The following is a 17,882-nucleotide window of genomic DNA, read 5'->3' on the forward strand; positions in this document are numbered from 1 at the left end:
TTATTAAAGCTTAGTCCTCGTAGGACTACAGAAATTCAAAGAAGTATCTTTCCTGCCTTTGCAGAACAAAGTTGTCACCGTCGACGACACGCCGATCAAGCTGCAGATATGGGACACAGCCGGCCAGGAAAGGTTCCGAAGCGTGACGCATGCTTATTACCGAGACGCACATGGTAAACTCTTTTCTTTTACGTAACAATTCTGTTTTCAATAAAGATTGGAACGATATTCGCAGTACAAGTTAATAGATCGAAATTGAAATTAGTAACATTTAAAAGAATTAATTAAAATAATAAGTAAATAAATTAAATACAAATATTTTCAATTTTAAAAAATGATTGCTAATTAAATGATTGTGCAAGCATCACGAATTATGCTAAAAATATTTGATTGTTTGTAGATATGTATGTTAATATGTATGTAGATATACATATATTGTTTATAAATACATCTATATATATATATTGTTCATTTGTTACAATAAATAACTTAAAAATTGACATTTTTTAATTCGTTACAAAAAAAGTATGAAAATATAGAAAAAAAAGGAAAAAAGATATTTTAAAAGAATATATAATACTTTTATTCCTCTACATTTAGTTATTGCACCAAAATTATATATTAAAATTAATATTCCAAGATTTTAATGATTTCAAACATTCATTTTCAGGAAACCTTTGTTTTCTGAATTGTGTCATTATTATAAATGAGCGTGTATGCACATACATATATATACATATATCTTCAGATTAGTTTACCAGATTGAAATAAAATTGACGCGATGATATTCTTAATTAGAAACATGTTTATCACAGCTTTGCGTCATTGATAAATACGATATCGTTGACAAAGATTTTCGACGTGTTTTGCAATGTCTCGTAACAATTTAATTATCGCGTTGTAAATGCCACCGATCTCGAAGCTGTGCATATGTTTTACTAGCTCCTCGTTTTACACAGCGGAAATTAATGAGAAACATCTCTCTTGGCGAGAGATATGACGCTTTGGAGCGTCGGATGTTTAATGCGCGCTTGGTTTAATAGGGGAGCTTTTCTCTTACAATTACGAAATATGAAATTTTATCCGATTATTATTATTGATTGCCCATTATGCAAGGAGTTTTAGATTCTAAACTTTTCTTAATTTGCAAATCCATTGATTTAAAATCGATTTTTCCATAATAAGAAAATGATTTGATCTATATGATCTTTTTTTTCTAATTTTAAATAAACTTTCAACAATTTGAATTATTGTTATTTAATTTTATGTGTAATTAATTAATGTTTATTAATTTCCGGAATTAATTTTGGAATTAATTTTCGGGTGTTTAAAAACGTTAAGATTGTATACGAAAAGTGTAAAAATTAATGGATATAATTTCGTGCTTTAGAATTCGAGTTTTTTAAATATATTCTTTTCTGTTTTTCAAAAATTTATCTATACAAAATTGGTTTTGGGATTGGGAATTTGAGACATCTTGTGCATATAACAATGAACTTTCCAATGTATGGCGTAGAACAAAAGCGTTACATTGGTGCGTCTCCGGGGAAATCTTAATTGCTCGTCCCGACTTTGTTGTTCACACTCGAACCGAGACGACGATCCGATCCGTTTTCGGGCTTAGGATAATCAATTTGGGACGTTACCACTATCACTCACGACGAACTCAACTTTACAATGCATGAACTATTCGTAACTTGCTAACCCGAATCCTAGCCTGTTCTCGATTTTGTTACTCCGCCAGTTTTGGCCAGGTGCCAGATTACTTATATAGGTAACGGAGAAAGGGAAAATTTCATTGTTTATCCGTCTGAGTTCTGAAGTGCGATAATAACGCTGCGTCGCATCTCAACTTCGAAAGCAATCATTCCAGTTGAGTGAATTCGACAATAATTAGACACTCATTTAGAAGATTAAACCATTGAAATCACGCGGAATCGAAACGTCCAAAGTTCGAAAATCAGTCGATTTTGTAATTCGTAAAACGTTTTAAACTATACTAACTATAGTAGTTTAATATAAAATAGTTAAATATAAAATAATTCAAAAAAATAATCAATATATCCAAAGATTTAAACATAATGTTGACACAGTACGATTTTTTTCTCTCATGAAAAAATCAAAGAGATTCTGAAAGTAGATGTAAAAAAAAATACCCATGTCTCGGCTTTTTACTAGATCAAGTCGTTAACGTTTTTTATGTAGCTATTTATCATATTTGCTCCATATTGGCTTTTTACAATTGTTAAATTATATAATAATTTTTTTAAATAAATAATTGACGTTTTTGCATATGAAATTATGCAATGAAAAAATTTGAAAATATGAAAAAAAAATAATTCTCAGTTGTTTTTTTTTGTATTCGGACTCGTTGCATAATTTCACATGTAACATCAATTATTTATTTTTAAAAATTATTATATAATTTAAAACAATTGTAAAAAGCCAATATGAAGCAAATACGATAAATAATTGCATAAAAAATGTTAGTTAACGACTTAATCTGATAAAACGCCGAAATACGGATATTTTTTTTTACATCTACTTTCAGAATCTCTTTGATTTTTTTCATAAAAGAGAACGTGTGTTGTACTGTGTAATAAGATTTGTTTCAGGATAATGTTCAAAAATGAGAGAAAATCGTGCATCTAATACAGATTATAATTTTTTGTACTTTTGCATTGTGAATTCGATTACCGTTTAATATATTTTCACATGTATAAGATGTAAATGAATGCATTTACATACTTTTTACTCGTAAAAAGTTTCTGACCGTTGCATGACGTGAAGTCGATTAGGTAGTCGATAAAAAAAAAAGGCAATTCACAAGACTGCGCTGTTCCAGCGCTTTTGCTGCTGTACGACGTGACGAATAAGACGAGTTATGACAACATCAGGGCTTGGCTAAGCGAAATCCGGGAACACGCGAACGAGGATGTCGTCATCATGCTGCTGGGTAAGTTGCGTTTATATTTATGGTTCCCGTGATGATACGATAGATCTGCCCACTTGGAATGGTCGATCGCCGAGAGGCTAAACGCCAGAAATAAGGACCGCAGTAATGGTTTAGCGCGCGGAGATAAGAACTCAGGAGAGCGATAAATGATCCAGATTTAATTTTATCGGTCAACTTGTTCCAAGCTGATATATACATCCAGTTATCGAATTTAATTTAAATAAAAAAATTACAACCCTATATATATATATATATATAAACAATTCAGGTTTCTGGAAGGATCGAATTCAATTAAGTAGCGTTTCCGCTTAATGCAATTTGGACTGCTTCGGAAAGCAATTAAGATCTTTATGAGCTCACGTTCGGCCAGAAAATGCATTCGTTAAAGTACAAAAAGAATATGAATATTATCGACCATTCGCAGCTTTACGTATAATTTTCAGTTTTCAATTCCAAATCCAATTTTCCGAATATATCTCATGTAGATTTCTGGCTCACGTGAATTGACCTTAATTGCTCATGGGCAGTCGAGATCGCAACGCGACTGAGAACGCTGTTAGCTTTATCGTGGAAAAATTGGATATTTTGTGGTAATTTATCTTTTCGCTGTATTAAATCGCAGGTAACAAGTCCGATTGTGGGACGGAGCGTGCCGTTAAGCGGGAAGACGGCGAGCGATTAGCGCAGGAGTACAAAGTGCCGTTCATGGAAACGTCTGCCAAGACTGGCCTCAATGTCGAATTGGCGTTTCTCGCCGTTGCTCGGTACGGTCTCGACAAAATCGACGAATCTACATATAGCGTGAACGAACAATGCTTGAATAAACAATGCTTGAACAAACAATGCTTGAAACTGCACTGATTTTTAATCAATTTCACGTCAACGTTTTTTTTTTAAACTTCAATTTTTCCATGTATCTTTGAAATTTGAAGTTTTTAGATAACAAACAAATAAAAAATGGACGAGTTAAAATAAAAGTTATTTGAGATTAGAAAATGTTTTATGTATTTATAAAAGGAGGATTAGAGCTGGATAAAATCGATGGAACTAAACGATATATCGCTTGTTTTCAGGGAGCTGAAGGCTAGAAAAAGCGACAACCCTGATGAGACGAAATTCAACGTTCAGGACTACGTGCGTCAGCAGTCGCAACGAAGCTCCTGCTTCAACTCCAGCTGCCTGACAACTTGAACTGCTTTTCTTTTTTACGTTAATTAAGAGAACACGCGAACTGGAACCGCGTTGGTCGCGAGGAGATACGGCGCGAAATTGCCATTGCCAGGCATTCATTTGATTTCCGCGTAAAAGAGAACATCGGTGTAACATTCGAGATATAAATTTTATACTCGATTCATAGAGTAACTTTGCGAATAAACCACAACGTAGGCGAAGCGTTTCAAGTTCATCGGATGAATCGAAACCATAGTGTGCATCCAGTGGTCAAGATTTTCGGGAAACACGAGGCATTATTTCGTTCAACAAAAAGTCATGAATGTTTAACGTAAACCGCATATGTGATACCAAAGGCTCGAGTACGAAATCGTTTACGCTCTTAAAAGAATCAAGGTCAGAGAGTTGAATTTTTTTTTTTTAGCATAGCGTCAGAGAGAACACGGAGTTCTCGTTAAACGTAAGCAAACATGTGTCAATGATTACTCGCACACGTTGTATATTAATGTGAATAGTTCTAAGAGGATAGAAAGAGTTTCACACGCAGGATACTCCCGTAGATAAGGCTTTAGCTTGATGGTTCTAATTTCATGTACGCTACATCCGTGTATATATGCACATATATATATATATATATATATATATATATATATATATATATATATATCTCATTAAGCGCTCAAAGCGATCATTAAACGATTGTTGAGCATAAGTTGTAATGTCGATTGTCGTACACCGATTCCGTAATCGTTCGTTACGTTGTGCTCCATTAGCGTTCGCTGTTCGCAACAAAGGAGCGCGAATAATCTTCGATTTGCATACAATGTGCTTATTACGAGTTATAGTCCAGCGCGGTTGTTTCTTTCGCGGTGCCTGCGTGAGTGAACAAAATGTCAATGCAAGTTTAGTCAACGTACCAAGTAGTTGCGAAGTAGCGCGTGTCGAAAGAGATAGAGAAGAGAGAGAGAAAGAGAGAGAGAGAGAGAGAGAGAGAGAGAGAGAGAGAGAGAGAGAGAGAGAGAGAGAGAGAGAGAGAGAGAGAGAGAGAGAGAGAGAGAGAGAGAGAGAGAGAGAGAGAGAGAGAGAGAGAGAGAGAGAGAGAGAGAAAAGTGACATCTCGTAGGAAGAACGTTGAGAAAACGATTCGCAGCCATCGTCGAACGGAGTGGCGCACGAATACGCTCAAGTTTTCCTATGATTATGTCCTCCTCTTTTCTTTCGTTTTTTTTTTCTTTGTAGCCGATGAGAATACGTTACAGACTTCTATACGAATACCACTCTGATAGTTGCTAGTTCTGAAAGACGAAAGTAAGATAAACAAGAAGAGGGAAGCGGTCATTTTTAACGAGTCCAATCGTCAGCATTGAACCATGAAATCTTTTTTTAGAATAGTCGGTGTTTATGCCAATATTATTATTTCACCAGATATCGTTTGCCCTTGAATCGACTTGTGACAAACCGCGAGACTGTTGGCGATTTAGATAGTCTATAGAAATATGTGAAGTACATTTTGTGATCGCTATCAAGCTTATGAGCATGTTTTATAATCGACAAACTGATATTTATGTAATATTAGAGAGAAATATTAATGCTAATTGGTCGAAAAGAAAATAGTTATCCGCGACAACAAAGGAATCAGGAAATTTATCGATTGTTATGATGTCAGAGTTCTAAGCAAAGTTGAGGACCGCTGTCTATTGAAGAGTCAATAAGCTTAATACTGTTTAATAAAGCTCTACCGATGTTATTGCGAAGAACCGTTTAATGACTCTTGATTTTTCTAAGCCTCTATTTTGCGATAGAATTAACGGAAAGTACCAAAGACGTGCGGATGATAATTTTATAGTAAACGGAAATCCGGGAATTTAGAGTCGGTTTAGATTGAAAGATTATATCACGTATGTTATACATCCTGATGTATATGACGTGCAATCTGTTTTACCTGCAGTGTACAAATGACAATTTCGTGTATCAAATATATATCAGAAGGAATATATGAAATAAAAATCGACCAAACATATAATATATACCTTTTTAATATTCCCATCTGTCTCCCGGTCATCACAATCTTCATGAAGAATCTTCATGAATTAATTTTTTTTCGATATACTTGAATAAAAACAGAATCGTCGAATTTGTTTATCTACTATGCGGAAAACAGAAATATTTTGTGTTTGATTAAAAAATACAAAGACATTTCCTCAAGCGATTATTTTTAATAAAAACAAAATACGAATGATATCTTTCTGCAATTTCTTGGAAGATAGATAACGGATTGCAAAAAACTTCCATGAATTATTAGTAAAGTAAATTTATTACAGTTTTAGCAGTTTTTGTATTTTTTTATCTCAGTTCAAATCACATTAAGTAATTATACTCCAAGTATTCATGTCTAGGGGAAAGTAAAGAAATGATATGCAAGAGGTAAAAATAAAGCAATCTGAACTGGAAGATCTATACGAGATTCGTGAATTTAATTATATATTACATTTATAATATTAGGTGTTGGAATTAATTCGTAGCGTTTTACAAAGTATTTATAAGTTTTAAAAGTACTTTCATTAATGTATTTTTTAATGCTCATGTGAAATAAATAACATTCTTTCATTAAAAACGCTACGAATTAATTCCAACACCTAATATATTTAGAACCGATTGCATCAATGTTATTTTGACTATTGACTATATATTGGCTAAGCGAAGCTTAAAAATCTCTTTCTTTTTTAAAACCGATAGAGAGAAAAGGAGAGAATTTTAAGCCTCGCTTAAAATTAAAGTAACATCGATGCAATTGAGCCTTAATTATATAAATATATAAATAAAAAATAAGCTTTAATTTCCGCTATCCTGCTCCATCTATTCCATTAAACACGCATGTGTACAATTCTTAGATGACCTCGATTAAATTTGGATTATCTTAATAGGCGATTAAGTTATAATTGGAGTTTGGTCGAAGTTGTTTTTATTTTCTCTTAGTATTTTTAGAGTGCATCTCGTTTCCTTTTTTTTTCTCAATGTGATTGTGTGGTCATTTAGTGTGTGTGTATATGAGTGTAAATGCATATGAATATCTGCGTGTGTTACGATCAAAGCAGATCGGATCGGAAAGAAAGAGAAAGAAAGTATATATATGTTGGGAACATAGATTTATAAAATAGATGCAAGATTCTCTTATGATAGAATGAAGCCGACAGAACGATGAGAGATACAAAACATCGGTGAACTTCTATTCTTCTCTTACACGCGTATATTGACAGTAATGGAGAATAATAGAGATTCTTCACTGTTATTTTGCTCTCACTTACTCTTACTGTTTTGTCAGATTCACTTCCACCATCGTGCTATGCTAGATCTATTTTGCGAATCTATAGGTCTGTTCTTTTTAGCTGAGCTTGCACGGTTCATCTTTTCTCTTTTTCTCTCCAACATGAAGGAAAGGAAGAAAAAAGAACCGTGCAAGAACCTTAGCTAAAAAGAACAGACCTTATGGATGAGAAATCAAGGAAAAATCCCTCCGATCGGAACAGCATACGCATGCGTAATATATATCATTGATCATGTGACCAATCTCGACTGGTCTCGACAGACTCGTGTTCCAATGGCTGCGTTCAGCAGAGAAAGCAGCTTTGAAACTGTGTAAAATTCTTCAATATGATTGGCTTATACGTTTAGATCTAAGGAACCAAAAGCAAGTAACCAATCGTATTGAAAACTTTTACAACAGTTGCAAAGCTGCTTTCTCTGCTGAACGCAGCCATTGTTGCTCATAGTGCTTCTTATAATTAATGAAAAATTCGTTGTGCGACAAAAAAGTAATATCCAATATTTTATTTATCATATCACAAAATTTTCGAGTGTATTGACTGGGTACAAGATAGAGGATTTCTAGAAATTCAACAACTTTTTCATCCTCAACTACATACGATGAACATATTTTTCGTTATACAATAAATGATAAATATTAGCCTAAGGCCCCTGGATCTGATCGAACATCTCTGAGGTTCATCTCTCGCAAGATTCGCCAAGCGTCCGATCACGCCATCTTGGCGCATCACCGGCAAGTTAGACGCACGGAAACGGTTGCCTCTGCCCTCTCCAGTTAGTCCAGTTCCGATCCGGCGTCCGAAGCCATTTCTAATTCTAATATTCCGTTAGCGCATACGGCATACGCCGCAAACACAACGTGTCCATAACCTGGGAATCTTTGAAAGACGGGTACGTGGCGTCGGCGTCGGCGACGGCGTCCTAATTGTGGTGTCGTCCCGCGCCGTGTTAGCGTAGTCTACGATGGACGAGAACGTGGTGGAGATTGAAAACGAGGAGGCGATCGAGAATGTGAAGAATGTCTGCAGACTGTGCCTTTCCACGGATGGATCTAGAGCTTCGGTGTTTGGAACGCAGGAGGAAGAGGAGTCGTTCAGCGTGTCGCTGGTCGTGAAGATTCAGGCCTGCCTGTCGATCCAAGTGCGTATCTGTGCGACTCGCATTCTTTTTCAATAGGAATCAATGGGACTTGACTCCTCGAGCGGAAGTTTCGATCATTCTGCAACCGAGTGCGACAAAGCCTCGCCGAAGTATACCACTTCGCGAGGCTTTGTCGCGTTTTGAGGTTATGTCTACATAAGTGTCGATTCAGAGTCGAGAATCACGCAATCGGGTTGCATGACTCCTCCCAATCGCATATCACTCATGTCTCATCTCTTTTAATCTCCTACCTTCTTTTGCGATGAAGCGTAATGATAGCGTCTATCTCATTGTGAATAAATGAATAAAACATTTTAAGTACTCTCTTGTATACGTCGCTTATTTAAGTGTTTAAAATTTGAAAGGAGTGACATGTTAGAGGACATATAAGAGGGTTGTTAAACAATATCAGTTGATAGAAACGATTTCAGAATGAGCACTGTATTATAAGAATGTTTAGTACTGATTTTTAAAATATTAGGAATTTAACAAAAATGTTACAGATTGTTTTTCATATGTTCGGAGACTTATGACAAAATTCGGAATACATTCACTGAAGCAATCCAAAGTTATAAGGATTTTAATTTGCCATGAATTTATTTTAATACCTGTTTTCAAAATATTAGAAATTTAACAAAAATTGTACGGATTGTTCTATTTTTACGTCTGAGTATTTATATAAAATTTGAATGCAATTCTCTTATTAGTTTAAAAGCGATTTAATGTTTTTCTCTTAGGTAAAAATCATAATTTGATGAGGAAGTAATATTAAGAGAATTAAATTAAATTTTATATATTTATTAACCTTCAAACCGTACACTTCCTTTGAGTACCTATTAATGGTACACAGGTTCGAATTTGAGTTTGACATTTTTAATTGCAAGTCTCTTTTGAGGATTAAAACAGAATTTTTTTTAAAACCACCTCTTTTCTGAGATATAATTTTCTCATAAATCCAATGGTATCACTCAAATTTAATGAAAAAGCATATTTAACGTAGTGGGGATAAGCTGCGGCAACTGTTTATGTGCGACTGTCAGCAAATTGAAAATTTTCATGGTGCGAATTCACACTAGTGTATAGTTTGAAGGTTAATGTTAATAAATATTTATGCATAATTTATTTAGATCCACTTATTCATTTTAAAGTTATTGACCTAACACTGCAAAATAATATGGTCATTTTGCTGCATAAAACCAATGGTTGCGTTTAGCAAAGAAAATAACTTTGCAAATATTGTAAAATTCTTCAATATGATTGATTCTTACTTTTCCTTATGGATTTCCTTATGGATTTAAATATATAAATCAACTACAATGAAGAATTTTACAGTTGCGAAACTGCTTTCTCTGTTGAACGCATCCATTATAAATCAAATTGTTTTATTTTTTTGTAATTGGTTTCATGTGCTAACATCATCAAAATTTTTTAGTAATGTTGGCTAATATTAGCTATTTTTGGCTGATTATTAGACTGATGCTTTTAATTGATATTTTATAGATAGACGAAATATCTTCAAATAGTATTAGTAAATATTTTAAATATAAATTGTATAAAATCAGGAAATTATCTAATTCAAAATTTAAATTAAATATAGGTATACATTTTTATACATGAACGATCCAATAAGATTCTTATTGTTTAAATATTTTTGTTGAAGAATAGACATAGATATGCATCAGCTTTCTAATTATTAGAAAATTATTATAAAAAATATATTTCACCTAAGGCTTCAAACATTTACTTTTTTAAATTTTATATTTTGTGCATTTGAAGTGAAGTACAAGTACAAATTTCCAAATTCCAAGAACACAAAACAAGAAAATTGTAGAATAAAATAAGTTTAGCTTTATTTACAATTTTTTTACTTGTAATTTGAAATTTTTGTCGAGATTTTTATTTGATCATGAATATGCTCAATATTTTAGATTTCGACAACCGATAAGCTGTCCACGTGGATATGCACAAATTGTGTGAAAAGCGTTAATCGATGGTATACCTACAAGGAATCGTGTTTGCGTTCCCAGGACAAATTACAAGAATGGCTGGCAAATCAATTGCAGTCGAATCCTACAGTATGTTGTATTTTAAAATTTATTAGAATACAATAGTTTAAGTCATTTTTACTATATTATTAAGATGCCTCCTCATGAGACGCTGAAAATAGCGTCAGAGTGATCTCAATTTTGATGCTTAGAGCGAAAGCATAAAGCTTATTCTTTAGCTGAATTTCTTGCACGGTTCATCTTTTCTCTTTTTCTCTCTGATGTGAAGAGAAAAAGAAGAAAGATGAACTGTGTAAGAACTTTAGTTGAAAAGAACAGATCTATAGACCAGTAAATGAACAAATATGAAAGAACCAATACTGAAGAATCGTTCCCTTTTCTACCGAATCGATTTTTCAGGATCAATACAAAAAGCATAAGGGTATCGATCATGTAACTTAATAATCCTGTAATATCAGATAATATAGGATTGTCACTAAAATGGCCAATTAGTTATCTGCTATAAAAGAGAATTGATTCTCTAAAAAAGGGGAGAAAAAATCGATTCAGTAATCAGGAGTCTCAGAAATCGGTTAATAATTGTATTCCCAGAATAATCGACCTTTGAGAATCGGAAAAAAAATTATCAATTCTCATCATTAGCATAGACTTTTGCATAATACACAAAGCATAAGAAAATAAATCAAATCTTTTCATGAAATGAGAATTTTTTTCTTTTATGCATTATGTATTGTGTTTTATGCAAAAATTTGTACTCTGATTTTTAACATCTGAATTGCACTTATTTGATAAATTTTTCAAGTCTGTTGATTAGCTACAGGACAAATTAATCTAAGAATCTCTTTGTCCTGCAACTAATTAACAGACAAATATTTCATCTATACGATTTTTTTGAGCGTATTGATTGGCTATAAGTTAGAAGATTTTTAAAAACTAAAAAATTTCTTTATCCTGCAGCTAATCAACAAGTTTGAAAAATTTATCATACAAATGCAATACGAGGCTCAAATATTAAGGGTGAAAGTACAGTTTTTTTTGCATAAAGCATGACGCATAATCATAAAAGAATCAACTAGAGTTCTTCCTTACATGATATGAAGTATTTCAATTAAATTAATTTTCTTTTGGATGGATTTCAACATCCAGCGTCAGATCAGTCAGATCAAACAATTGAATGGCATATGCATAATGCTACATCATTTTTAAGCACTTTTTACTGTCCAGCATCAATTTTGATCATATAATTTGATACTGAAAATAATTCTCAAAACACACACATATACACATCCACACATACACTTATATTGAATTTGATTGGACTGGTGCATATTATAAAGCCATTGCACACAAAATAATGTGAAGATATGAAACAAACACAGAAATTAATTAAATCGTGAAATACTCAATACATTTTATTGTACTATTAGGTAAAATGTGTATTTCATAATTAAAAATATTTGTATTTCATTTTTATAATCAAATTAAATTAGTGTACAATGGCTTTAATATGCACTAGTGCGCACTAGTATCATTCGCTTCCAATCGAATTCATCATTGTCCTCACGTTTTCTTAATTTCTATAGGTTATTAGGATCAAAAATGAACCAATGGATATAGATTACGAAAATAGTGTAGAAATTATCGAGGAGACTGTCAATAATATAGAAGTTATGAAGGAGACAGCCAATAATGTAGAAGTAATCGAGAAGACTACCAATAATGTAGAAGTTGTCGAGAAGATCATCAATGATGTAGAAATTATTGAGAAGACCCCCACTAACTTGAAAAAATCAGTAAGTATAATTTTTTATTTGGAAAAATTGATTATAATAAAAAATATTTTTTTATATAAATATATCTGTTTTTCAGCATCCACCAGTTCAATCAGTGGAAAACACTGAAGCTAATAATGAAAAAGTGCAAGATGTAGTAGATAACAGCGATGTTAATGATATTGCGAATGATACTAACAAAGACCCCGAATCAATCTCGTCTGCAATGGAAAAGGAAACTGATAAGGAAAAAAATCAAGCGGATCAGCAGGATTCTATAGTTCTGTGTTCGATTAAAAGCGAGCCGCAAGATGAAGACGATACCGATGGTACCATAGAAATAGAATCAAATAGCAGTGAATTGAATGCCATGGCAGTCGATGAGACAGAGGACACTATCATGGAGGCTGATTCCACGCAAAAGTCTAATGCGGCTGGCGCATCGCCTAAGAAGAAATTCAGACGCGGTCCTCATACTCACTTCAGAGGAACGCGTGTTTTTAAGCAGAAGTGCACGCACTGCCAGATATTTTTGCATTCTAAATACTCGTACATGAAACATATGAAGAGGTTTCACAGTAAGGAAAATGGCATTGGAAATTCAGAGATGCGGAACGACGACGAGGAGATGATAGAGGATCTAGAAGATGAATTGATCAGTATGGAGAAGGACTCGCCGCTGACGCAAGTTCAACAGGACATTATTAGTCAACTGAAAACTTTTTCTTGCTACTCTTGCGAGCAGACATTTAATGATCGACGCAGCACTCTTTCTCATATACGTCAACATATGCCGGATCTAAGACCATACACATGTATTGCTTGTTTGACAGAATTTCCAGATCGATCAATGTATCAGTTGCATTGCGGAGCTTCCTTCGAATGCGCCATGAAGATTGCCCTAGTTGTACCGAAACACGGTAGCGAGCGATATTTTACATGTAACATGTGTTTGCGTTCAATGCAAGGTAGAAAGGAGTTACTCAGTCATTTGTCGAAGCATTCTGATAAGCAGTACGAGGAGATGATGTCATCGTCAACGCGAGCCCCGCCTAAACTGAAGCCGATGGCACCGTTGCCATCCTCGAAAAACAGCACTCTGCATAAGAACGGACCTTATAAGAATGGTGATCCAAAGCATAATCATGCCTGCGATCTATGCGGCATGATCTATCGATATCGGCCCAATATGCTCAAGCACAGAGAGGTATGTGCGCGATTGGACCCAGACAACAGAATATTGTACAAATGCGTGCATTGTTACATGACGTTTCTTGTGTTTAAGAAGTTCCATTATCATATTACAGCCGATCATAAGAAAAAAGATTTTACTTGTTCTGAGTGTTTTTCCAAATTCCGATCACCCAGCGATTTTGTAACTCATTACGAAACCCATCGCACGACAATGCAAGATAACCAACAAGAGCAGTATGACAGTACCTCGCAGAATACAGTTCAAACACCATTGAAGGAACGTAATGCTTACGAAACAAATGTCAAATCAAGAGTTAGTTCACGAATATCAAATCAGCAGTATCCTTGTCCTCTCTGTCCCGAGAAGTTCTCCACGAAGGTTGAACTGAACGAGCATCGGACTCTTCATCTCAAAATGAAGATATATTCGTGCGCCATTTGCCGTAGCTTATTCAGCAGCGCCGGCTCCTTGGAGATCCATATGAAGGATCATGGTATCGAAGACGCGCATGAAAGGGACGCCAATGTGTCTTGTGTAGAATTCGGCAGCTTGGATGAAGATGTGAGGATTGAGAAAGATTTGGTGAACATCAGTAGCATCTCGGATCCTGGTCAAAATCATGAATGTGGCGAATGTGGTAAGGTACTATCCAGTTATGCTAATCTTCGACGACACGCTAAAATTGCTCACCGAAACACTAAGATCTATGATTGTGTCGATTGCTCGCGAATGTTTATGCGTAAAGATTTGTACGATACTCATATGGAGATCAAGCATAATTCTAAGAACACAATGCTGCAGTGTCCGCAATGTCCCAAGAGTTTTGTCTTCCATTCGAATTTCACTTATCACTTCCGTACTGCTCACAAATCACAAACCAGTTATGCCTGCGATATCTGCGGCAAAGTCTTTGTTGAGGAAGCGTCTTTGAAAATACATAGGGGCTGGCACAATCGCGCCAATTCACGTTTGAGCACTCGATTTATACTTGGAGATCAAAATACATCTAATGACGCGCAAAAGGAATCAAGTAGTGTTGAATCTGTTGAGAATTCAGAACGGCCGGCGAGAGCACGAAAATCTTTCCCTAATCCACCACTTCAATCACTAACAAAGACATCAGGGAATTACCAATGTCAAGTATGCAATGACAAATTCAATGATGTCGTAGAACTAAGAACTCATTTGTGGGACGTCCACTGCGCTCGCAACAAACCAGAGAAGAGTTTCTCTAATGATGAACTTCAATGCGAACTCTGCACGAACATTTTCCCCGATAAGGGAACCCTAGCATGTCATATGCAATGGCACAAGGCTAATCCTATTCTCAGTGACATACAAAAAACGTTCTTCTGCGAAATATGCGGCAGATCTTACAGATCGAAGAAGACTCTATGGAAGCACAAGAGACTTCACAAAGCTACCGCTGTAGCATCAATTAAATTCCAATCTTTGGCTAGAAAACCGATGGCTACACAATTCCTGTGCAACTTCTGTCGCAAAGTTTTTTCAAGCAATCAATCTTTGCAACGGCATAAACTCACTTTCCACAGTGATCCGCTGAATCAACAACGTGCGCAGCAACAGTTATGCAACAGCAGTCAATTATCGTCATTTGATGAACCAAGAACAAAGCGCATGAAACCAGACATTGAAAATGATAATTCGCAGACTAAATTGTCGCCTTTCGCCATGGACTTCGCTGGCGAGAGAAGGAAACCGGTCATGTGCCATGTTTGCAAGAAAATGTTCCCTAACATGAGCGTGCTGTACAAGCATAAGCAAATGGTTCACAAACGATCAAGAATACCCGAGTGTATACCGATGTCGACTCAGGATGGCAAATTTTCATGCAATATCTGCTTCAAGAAATTCCCCGGTCTATCAAATCTGCGACAACATTTTACAATTAAACACAAGAAAACGTCCGAATCCAGCAACGCATCAATAGCAGCGAGTAATGAGAGATTGTCGCTTTCGACACCCGAACGTCCAAAGGAGGGAACTTATGAAGTGGCCTACAATAACGTGATGTACAGCTGTAAATTGTGCAAGCAGTGTCATGTTTTCAATAAGGATTCTATCATACGCCATATCACCAATGTGCACAACGCAGTGTATCAGGCCGATAGCAAGACGTTCCATAGGGAAGTCACTCTGAGCACTTACGTAGTAAAGGACGCGATCGGAGCTACTTGTCCGCGATGCGATGTTAAATATCCTAATAACAGGGCTCTGAAGATACACTATATTAAGTTCCACGAAAATAATGATTAAAATTGTTAAAATCTGGCCATTGTGCTAGGAAGGAAGATTTTTTAATTGTAATCACAAAAATCGAAAGATAATTCCTAAATCATGATTGTCTCTACATGTTGAGTGGTATATTCCTGAGATAGCATCGATTCTGACTTGGATCGAAAAATTTTGGTTCGGATATAATCTGTCTGAAGTTGACCTTTTAACTCATTCCAGTTCTTTTAACTCGTAACGATTACTGGATCCATTTGGATTTTGATTCTTTTTGATTTCAGTAATTATATACCGAATATTTATATAATATATAATATTATGTAATTTATTATATTATAATGTATTATATAATATTATATAATATAATATTAAATTATACTTGTAATGGTCATCGTTGTCATTAAAAGAACTGGAACCGATATCAAAATTGAAAGCTTGCCTCTGACTACAATCGTAACCAAGTTGAAATTTTAATCCATGATGATTTCGGTCCGAGCTCTTGAGTCTGACGCATAATATTCTGATTTTCTTAATCCAATGATATTGTTTTACGATTCCAATCTTTACGATACATTCTGAATAGTTATGATTAACACGTAAAGTCATGCAAGTACTGTTGAGTTATAATTTCGTAAGATTAAATAAAATAAGAAAACAAATTACATTATCTTATCTTCAGATACAGGAAGTGTATCATTTTAATGTACATTTCAAATATCTTAGTTGTTTATTTTAGAAAAAAGAAATTTTTTTTTCTAATATGAAAGAGAGAGAGAGGGAGAGAGAGAGAGAGAGAGAGAGAGAGAGAAACGATTAAAATATTTGCGGTGTGCAATTAAAATGAGTTGTCCTATATATATATTGTCATGTTGATAAAGCTTTTATTTCACGGTTATTTCCACAGGTAACGATTTATCACGAATAATTACCTGTTTAATATAGCGATTGTATAACTGCGACCAATGAGCTGTGTAAATATCAAAGCGATAGAATAAACTATATGTACGATGAGTTTATGAAATGTGGCAGCCTCTTGATGTAGTTACGATAAGTTGTCATGATTGCTGCAGTCAGGCATCTACATGACCAATTTTTCAATAAGATTAAACTTTTAATATGTTTGTTTATGTGCATCATGTTAGTACTTTCCGATTTTAATGTGTGTATATGTTTTTGAATTTTTTCAAAAAAAAAAATGAAATAATTATACGAGTATTAATTGTATTCTGGTAGATTTTTCTGGTAGCACCTTTGCCTGATTGTTGCGATAATGATAATTACCTCGGGAATGCTGCAACAATTATAAATTTCTTTATCTACTATACTATAGATATATACATTGGGTAATAATTATAACTATTATTATATATGGTGTGCAAATAAAAATCGTGAATATCTTACTTATGTAACAGTATTTATTAAGAACGTCCTTTTTACAGTTTTGATTGTTTTCGCTTATCTTGCCAGTTTATGCATATACCATTCCTCTTGTTTTTTTCATCTTCCTCGCTGGTTGCATTAGCAATGTGTTAGATTAATTTTATCACTAATCCTGCGTATTTGTATTTCTAATGTATGAATTATTAGCAATAAAAGAAAAGAAAAGAATTATTGATTCTTATTATTGAATTTTTAAGATCATTAGATAGATAAATTTTCAATTATATTTCCTTCTTTAATTATGAGATTATGATAAATTAATTCTATTTTAAATTAAAACTCAGTATTAATAAAAAAAATGTTGCAGTTGAAAAAGTGGCTTCGATAAAATAGAATTTTATGAAATTTTTTTAAAAGTAGAAGTGAATCATGTGTTACAATGTTGTAATTAAATCATCTTATATAAATATATAAAAAACGAGTCAAGCCTTAATTTCTTGAAGAAAAGTTTTTCTGTGTGAACTTTGACCTTCTGTTTTTCGTTGATTCGCAATTTTTACATATATAATAAAAGAGATTGTAAACTTTAAAGAAAAAAAAAATCATATATGATTTATTTTGCTTTAATTAAAATTGAAATTAAGTTCTTGTTTTGTGTATTTTGAGATGACAATTTCAATAATCGA

General features: G+C 34.1%; 2 protein-coding genes across 9 annotated transcripts in view; both read left to right on the plus strand.

Annotated features, from left to right (window-relative positions):
* Nucleotides 1-6,149, plus strand: part of LOC105152371 (RAS oncogene family member Rab26) — a 178,312-nt gene extending 172,163 nt beyond the window's left edge. For all 8 annotated transcript variants that reach the window (XM_087406073.1, XM_011066615.2, XM_087406072.1 and 5 more), the window contains 4 exons: nt 65-173; nt 2,846-2,956; nt 3,579-3,720; nt 4,030-6,149. In XM_087406073.1, the coding sequence (XP_087262199.1) occupies nt 65-173; nt 2,846-2,956; nt 3,579-3,720; nt 4,030-4,147 (480 nt within the window). In that variant the 3' untranslated portion in view covers nt 4,148-6,149. The remainder of the gene's footprint in view (nt 1-64; nt 174-2,845; nt 2,957-3,578; nt 3,721-4,029) is intronic.
* Nucleotides 6,150-7,850: 1,701 nt separating this feature from the next.
* Nucleotides 7,851-17,424, plus strand: LOC105152370 (uncharacterized). The gene is made up of 4 exons (XM_011066610.2): nt 7,851-8,590; nt 10,519-10,665; nt 12,180-12,389; nt 12,466-17,424. The coding sequence occupies exons 1-4, from the start codon at nt 8,414-8,416 to the stop codon at nt 15,838-15,840; spliced, it is 3,909 nt and encodes a 1,302-aa protein (XP_011064912.2). The 5' UTR covers nt 7,851-8,413; the 3' UTR covers nt 15,841-17,424.
* Nucleotides 17,425-17,882: the final 458 nt, after the last annotated feature.

The sequence above is a fragment of the Acromyrmex echinatior genome, chromosome 4 (genome assembly GCF_024713525.1).
Source record: "Acromyrmex echinatior isolate Ae372 chromosome 4, ASM2471352v2, whole genome shotgun sequence".
Lineage (NCBI taxonomy): Eukaryota > Metazoa > Arthropoda > Insecta > Hymenoptera > Formicidae > Acromyrmex > Acromyrmex echinatior.

Bases quoted from the DNA above. Each gene is read 5' to 3' on its own strand.
- LOC105152370 (XM_011066610.2), top strand. From the start codon at position 8,414: ATGGACGAGAACGTGGTGGAGATTGAAAACGAGGAGGCGATCGAGAAT. The intron at 10,666-12,179 runs GTATGTTGTATT...TAATTTCTATAG, and splicing joins AATTGCAGTCGAATCCTACA to GTTATTAGGATCAAAAATGA. The intron at 12,390-12,465 runs GTAAGTATAATT...TCTGTTTTTCAG, and splicing joins CCACTAACTTGAAAAAATCA to CATCCACCAGTTCAATCAGT.